Raw genomic sequence first — 7,916 nt, forward strand, 5'->3', positions numbered from 1 at the left:
TCCTGTTGTTTGGTTCCTCCTGTGCTCAGGGAAACAGTACTTGTATGTTTTCTGTAAATATGCAGGATTGCATCAAAGAAATTCCTGACTCCGTCAACAAATTCCCCTCCCAACCAGAAATTCCCACTAAACACTGAATGTTTGGCTAACTGCTCGAGTCAACAATTGTAGCAATGATAATGTACCATGTGGGTGTGTTACAGGGATGGAGCGTGGAAACAGCACAGGGGTGACGGAGTTTGTGCTGCTGGGGCTATCCCAGACCCGGGAGATCCAGCTCTTCCTCTTTGTCTTGTTCCTCATCTTCTACTCCATGATCCTCCCAGCCAACGTCCTCATCATCCTCACCATCCAGGGTGACCCTCACCTGGGTTCCCCCATGTATTTCTTCCTGGCCAACCTGGCCTTTCTGGACATCTGCTACTGCTCCGTCACCCCCCCAAAGATGCTGGCTGACTTCTTCTCCCATCACAAGAACATCTCCTATGGGGGCTGCATGGCCCAACTCTTCTTCCTACACTTCCTAGGAGGGGCGGAAGTTTTCCTGCTCATGGGCATGGCCTTTGATAGGTACGTGGCCATCTGCCATCCCCTGCGCTATGCCAGCATGATGAGCAGAGAAGTCTGCTGTGCCCTGGTTGGGGCTGCTTGGGCCGGAGGCTTCACGCACTCTATCCTGCAGGTGGCGCTGATTATCCGGCTGCCGTTCTGTGGCCCCAACGAGCTGGACAATTTCTTCTGTGACATCACCCAGGTGATCAAGCTGGCCTGCACTGACATCTACATTCTGGAGTTCTTCATGTTCTTCAACAGTGGCCTGGCCACCTTGATGTGCTTCCTCCTCTTGCTCATCTCCTATGGGGCTCTGCTGGTCCGGCTGCGTGCGGGTGACCCCTCAAAGGAGATGAGCAAAGCGGCCTCTACCTGCATCACCCACATCATCATCGTCTTCATCATGTTTGGCCCAGCCATCTACATCTACTGCCGGCCCTTCCGAAGCTTCCCCCTGGACAAAGTGGTGGCCGTGTTCCACACTGTTGTCTTCCCGCTCATGAACCCCATGATCTATACACTCAGGAACAAGGAGATCATCAGTGCAATGAAGAGGTTGCTGAGTAGACATGGGCTCTGGAGCGGGAAATAGAAGGAAGTCAAAATACAGAAATGCAGGATTTGGAATTATTTCAGGGAATTTCTCTGGCATGTGTCATATTAGATTATCCCAACAGTCTCCTCTGGGCTCTTAACTGATGAATCTATACATTTTTTATCAATGTGATGAGCCAGAATCTGCATTGAATTACACTAGAGTAACATTGGAGTAATGTGGTTCTATCTATGGACTAATGATGGAGCAAGTCTCACGTATCTATGGAGTAATTGTGAAGTAATTCTGTAGTGTCTGCAGAGTAACTCTATGATATCTATGGAGCAATTTTGTAGTAACTCTTTAATATCTATGTACTTACGATGTAATACCTATAAACTAAATTTCCATGTCAAAGGAGTAACTTTTTAGTAACTGTGTAGTATAGGTGAACTAACATTGTAGTAATTCTATTTTACATATGGAGTAACTCTACTGTATCTGTGGAGAAACTCAGCAGTAAGTCTATAGTATCTATCGAGTAACTTTTTAGTAACTCTGTATAAGCCATGGAGTAATTCTGTAGTAAATGTGAGGTAAGCATACACTATTGGCTGGGTAACTGTAATTCAGTAGTATCTATATAGAAATACAGTAGTACCTCAGGATTTATTCTTTCATATATATGGAGTAAACCTGTAATAGCAATGGAGTAACATTTTAATGGCTCTGTGGCATCTATGAACGAACTCTGTATTATGTGTGGAGCAACTCAGTAGTAACTTTGTAATGTCTATGGAATAACTATATACTAACCCTGTATGATACATTGTGTAATTCTTTAGTATCTGTGGAGCAATTCTATAGTACATAAGTGGTACCTCAGCGAAAAATGTGAACTGACTGTATAGACTCTATGTACTAAATTTATAAAATCTGTTTAAGAACTGTGTAGCAAATCAGTATTATATAGATAGTAACTTTGTTTAACTCTGTAGTATCTACAGAGTAATAACAATGTAGTAATTTTGTCATATCCATGGAATAGCTCTGTAGTATCTATGGAGCAACCGTGTACTGATTATTTATTCTATGTGGGGTAAATCTAGATTATCTCTGGAGTATCTTGTGAGGAATTACATAGTTGTGAATATGGGTGCGTGAGAATTTCATTAAGAGCATGAGGTGGACTGAGAGAGAACTGTCAATATGGAACTATTTTTAAGCAAATAAAAAAATCCCTTCAAATGTAACCTTTACTCTGTCCTATGTGCCAATTCCTAGCAAGATTTCAAAGCCCCAGAGAGCAAAGTAGCTTCCTCTTCTATTTTTCCTTCTCCAATTTCCCTGCTTAATGGCATAGGACACTCCATCCCACAACTGTACATTAAGAGAACATAAAGACAGCAAAACTAAGACATGCAGTTCAGGAAAATGTTGCACTCAAAGCATTAACTCTGCCCCCATGAGTCAGATTTTCAAAGCCACCAAGGAATTTGCCTGGCCAGGTTCCAGTAACTGTAATGCAATTGGCCCATCCATCTCCTTTACATGGCTTTCACTGTACCACCCACAGATATGATAGATCAGTAGTTTTCAACCTGTGGTCCATGGACCCCTGGAGGTCTGTAGACTATATCACCTCCATTCAAAGTATTTCAGAGTTTCACAAATGAAAAAATTTGCAAACCACTGTGAGAGATACTCAGCTGGAGTAAACTGCCCAAGTTCCATTGAAATCTTTATTTCTATTAGAGTATCACATAAAGAAGCACCCAAAGATCAGAGCCCCTGTTATGCCAGGCGCTGCATAGACTCCAACCAAGATCAGAGCCCCGTTGTGCCAGGTGCTGCATAGCCAGGTGTTTACCGTACCTAAATCAATACTGGGTTGTTCTTGTTGTTCTTGTTGTGGGCACTATGCACTCAAGGAGGGCGAATCACATCAGTATTCCTTGTGGCTACTGAACTGGGTGAATCACTGATTTTGCAGTTTGCTGGCTGTTTCGAAAAAAGCAGGGGTGGGGTTGAAATTGGGACAACCGAAACCAAGTTGAAAAATTCCATAAAATACTAAGTGAATTGGAAATTTGTGGGGGGGGGGGGCATGTGGAGTGGGAGGGTAGATGGAAATATTCATTCTACGCAAAATGAAATGTGAAAGCCCCAGACTCAAGTCCCCCATCTCCATGGTGTGAAGAAGGAATAGGAAGCCAGGTCTCCTGCTTTATAGCAGCACAGTTACACCACTGGGCAATGGGATAACCTGCTGTGGGAATGTCTCCCGTTGAAGCTGTTCCAGTATGGATCAATAACCTCAGTGGGGGTCTGGACTTTCCAATTTCCAAATACCAGGACAACCAAAGGTAATCGACAGGGGCCAGCAGCTCCCTTCTGACAGGGATCTTCTCCTTAACTGCTCAGAGCTGTCAGCTTTTGCAATGAGATCCCAAGGGTGGGTTTATGAAGCCTCCTAAGGAATTTGAATACCTGATTCCTGCTGGAATACCCTTGGGGGTCTTCTGCATCTCCCAGTATCTCCTCCACCATGCTGAGCGTCCCACCTATCTTCAGTCCTCCTCCTCCATACAGGACATTTCTCCTTCTAGATCACACCTGGATAACTCTGACCAGGGGGGTTGTGGGTGGCCAGGACATTGTGGGGTCTCCTGACCAGCTGGTAGAAGCTCCTTTGTTAGAGATTTTTTGGCTGAGTTTGTGAAGCCCGCCTGCGGGGAGACAGAGCCTCGATACCCCTGGGGATCTCACCCCAAACATCCCCAACTTGTGGGCTGTGGTGTCTCCTGAGGGCACTAGCGTCTAGATCCAGCACCCAGCCTCCACCTTAGGAGCCTACCTCTCACATTTAGGCTACATGAGATCCTGACAACTCCACCTCCACACCCCCACTCAGCTGCAACTGAACCTGGGAGGCACCTAACCCCTTTAGGCAGCTACGTGTAACAACCAGCAACATTCCTAAGACACTGAAATGTCTGCTGGTGGGTGTGTGTGGAAGCATCTTGGTCCTGATGTGGCTATGGAGCCGTAGCTCACATCTTGGCCAGGGTGGGACCCTCCAGATAGGCATTGCTGTGGCTCATTCGTCTCTGCAGCCAGTCCCTGGGCGTGTTTTGTGGGGCGCTTATGGCTGGCTGTGGGGGGAGGGTGTCCCTGCTGCCCCTACTGGCGGGGTGAGCCCTGCTCTGTCTGAGTGTGTCTGTCATTATAGCTCAGAGCCCATGAGTTGAGCGCTCTGTGGAAGCAGAGAAAAGAACTGACAGAAGGGAACTGTAATGCATGACGTTTGTTAGCAAGAGTCAGGCTAACTGTAACCCTGATAACGCGAGATTTGTAGAAGCGAGGATTGTGTGAGGCGGGTGAGAAAGAACTGTGTAAGAAGTCATGATGACCTCAGCATAGATAAAGTGTAGAAGACCTTGTGTAGATAAGGTATAGAAAATAATTGTATGTTGGCAAGAGTCAAAACAACTGAGGAAATGAGATATCAAGATGGCCTATGTATAAACAAAATGTTGCTGTCCCTCATTATTTCTGTAATGAAAGGTATAAATGCTTGCTGTAATTAGTTACCAGAGTGAGACCTGTTTAGCTCTCTCCCTCTGCACATGTGAGAGTTAATAAAGCTTCTGACTTGCTGTACCTAAACAAAATAGTGAGAACTCAGTTTTTCTCCGACAGCTCCCCTAGGAAATTGGACCTCCCCCCACCCCCGCAGTTCAAATTCCCCCTTTGGCTTGATTTGGGGCAATGAGTTGTACTTAGCTGAGTGCCCTTGTTAATAGTTATAATGGGGAGTGGTGATCTGTCTGTGGGGGAATCAGGACTCCTGGGTTCCATTCCTGGGGTGCCGTGACTTTACTCCCTCGCTCCATGCCTCAGTTTCCCCATCTGGGGACAGCAGGACTGTGATGCAGGGCCAGAAAGGGATACACAACTAGCAGTCTAATTGACCCAGATTCAACCTTTAGAGACATATTAAAGAATATGTAAGTGGTAATTAGGGCCATTCCATGTTAGATAGACTAGAGCTTTGGAACGTAAACTTGTATTGTTAAAGAATTGGAAGAAGATAGTGATGGTAGCCGTCTATGTTTGCCTATATCTTCTCAGTGGTTGACAATGTAACCAAACAATTCCTATCACTGTATTCTGTTAACATTTAGATGAACTGTGAATGTAGTAATATCATTGTTTGTATTTCTCTTTGAAATGTATAGTTAACAACCTGTAAATAACTGAAGATGGTGTCATGTTCCTCTCTGCTGTTATCTGGAGCGGTGATCTGCTAGGTCACCCCAATCCTTGACTCTGGGAGCCAGCCTTCCCCTGCTCTGCTGTGAGAACCCCCACTCCTGGGCTGTTCACGCACAGCCTCTGGCATGTAAGCTGCTCCTTGGATTGTGCAACCAAATGACACTAGCCGGTATCTCCAGTCCCAGACATAACCCTAGGAACCTCCATCTTGCAGTGTCCAGTTATGCCCACTGGACACTGCAAGCTTATATGAGTTCGTCAAATTAACAAAGAAATTGATATGTACCAGGCTTGTTATCTCAAGGGGAGTCTCTGTCATGCTTCAAACCAAATGCACTGCTTCAGGTAGAATAAAACAAATTTATTAACTACAAAGATAGATTTTAAGTGATTATACGTCAAAGCATAACAAGTCATATTTGGTCAAATGAAATAAAAGCAAAACGCATTCTAAGCTGATTTTAACACTTTCAGTATTTTTACAAACTTTGATGCTCCTCACCACAGGCTTCAGCCAGGCTCTCCCCTCTGATCAGCGCTTCAGTCGCTTGGTGTTGATGTCTGTAGATGGAGGTGGAAGAGAGAGAGGAAGAGCATGACAAACATCTCTCCCTGTTATCATGTCCTTTCATCCCTCTTGGCTTTGCCCTCCCCCCGCCCCCCCCATTAGGGTCAGGTGAGCATTACCTCCTCGCAGTCCAAACTGACAAAAGGAAGGGGGGTGACTCACTCAAGAGTCAAACAGATCTCTGGTTGCTGCCTAGGCCAGTGTCCTTTGTTCCTGTGAGGCTGGGCTGGGTTTGTCTCATACATGCCCTGATGAGGTGTGAACTGCCCCTCTGATCTTGGAGAGTTTTTTGGCATCTCTAAAGCTCACCACCTCTACGATGAAACTGACCTAAGGACTCTACTCATTTCTGTATGTATAACGATCATTTAACCAATACTCTCTCTCTCTCTTTTCTTTTTTAATAAAGTTTAGTTTAGTTAATAAGAATTGGCTGTAAGTGTTTATTTGGGTAAGATATTCATTAACTTGGTGGGTACTGTGTCCGATCCTTTGGGATTGGTAGAACTTTTTATATAATGAACAAGATTTTCAGTAATCTTCATCATATTTGACTTGGCTGTCTGGGTGGGAACCCAAGGCTGGGTTGCTTTAAGGGAACTTATTTCTGGCTTCTGAGTAACCAGTGAGCTATTGCAGAAGCTGATTTGTTTCTAACTTGGTGAATCTAAGTATTGGAATAACCACCAATTTTGGGGATTGTCTGCCCCATTCTTTGCAGTTTGCCCTAATTGAGCAATCTCAGCCTGGCCCCCTGGAACCCCGGTCACAGGGACTCAGTTCCCACCTGAGCAAACATGGGGATAGTGAGAGGAACAGCTCTGCAGCCTAGCAATGTAGTTCCAGTCCCAGCTAATGAGGACCCCTAGATGCTGAGCTACACCCGCTTCCCGCTCCCCACCTCGGCCGGCTCCCAGAGCTCCCATGGGGGCCCCAGAGGGGATATAGCAGGGGCTTGTATGAGAGAATTGGGCCATGAGGCAGGCGGGGACGGAAATGGGACCTGGCCGTGGGAAGCAGTGCAGGGTGAGTGTCAGTCTGTCCTCCCGTCTCCTTCTGTCCCCACCAGCCCTCCCTCTCCAGTTCTGGCTACCCATCAGGCCCGACAGAACCCCCCTCCTACACTAAACCCCCCGCATTGGCTCTGCCAGCTCTCCTCAAGCCAACCCACAGCCCCTGCTAGCCCAGCCCTGGGCTCCCCACCCCAACTCTGACAGTGCCCCTCACTCCCGACCCACAGCCCCCTGCTATCCCAACCCTGCTATGACTCCTGTCAAGGCTGCTTCCCCACTGTGAACTTTAGGGTACAAATATGGGGGCCTGCATGAAAACTTCTAAGCTTAACAACCAGCTTAGATCAGGTCCGCTGCCACCACTCCCAAAGCTAATTCCCTTCCCTGGGTAGCCTTGAGAGACCTTCACCAATTCCCTGGTGAATACAGATCCAAACCCCTTGGATCTTAAAACAAAGAGAAATTAACCATCCCCCCTCCTCCCTTCCACCAACTCCTGGTGGATTGAGATCCAACCCCCTTAGATCTAAAAACAAGGAAAATCAATCAGGTTCTTAAAAAGAAGGCTTTTGATTAAAGAAAAAGGTAAAAATTTTCCCTGTAAAATCAGGATGGAAAATAACTTTACAGGGTAATCAAACTTAAAGAGCCCAGAGGACCCCCCTCTAGCCTTAGGTTCAAAGTTACAGCAAACAGAGGTAAACATCCTAGTAAAAGGTACATTTACAAGTTGAGAAAACAAAGGTAAACTAACACGCCTTGCCTGGCTGTTTACTTACAAGTTTGAAATATGAGAGACTTGTTCAGAAAGATTTGGAGAGCCTGGATTGATGTCTGGTCCCTCTTAGTCCCAAAAGCGAACAACCCCCAAAACAAAGAGCACAAACAAAAGCCTTCCCCCCCCCCAAAATTTGAAAGTATCTTGTCCCCTTATAGGTCCTTTGGGTCAGGTGTCAGCCAGGTTACCTGA

At 46.0% G+C, this 7,916-nt stretch overlaps 1 protein-coding gene across 1 annotated transcript; it reads left to right on the top strand.

Moving 5' to 3' along the window:
• Window positions 1–205: 205 nt before the first annotated feature.
• LOC128846669 (olfactory receptor 734-like) lies at window positions 206–1,144 on the top strand. Its single transcript, XM_054045911.1, has one exon. The coding sequence runs from the start codon at window positions 206–208 to the stop codon at window positions 1,142–1,144; it is 939 nt and encodes a 312-aa protein (XP_053901886.1).
• Window positions 1,145–7,916: the final 6,772 nt, after the last annotated feature.

Source organism: Malaclemys terrapin, chromosome 12, assembly GCF_027887155.1.
Source record: "Malaclemys terrapin pileata isolate rMalTer1 chromosome 12, rMalTer1.hap1, whole genome shotgun sequence".
NCBI classification, from domain to species: Eukaryota; Metazoa; Chordata; order Testudines; family Emydidae; genus Malaclemys; species Malaclemys terrapin.

Excerpts from the sequence above, each read along its gene's own strand:
- LOC128846669 (XM_054045911.1), top strand. The coding sequence starts at position 206 with ATGGAGCGTGGAAACAGCACAGGGGTGACGGAGTTTGTGCTGCTGGGG.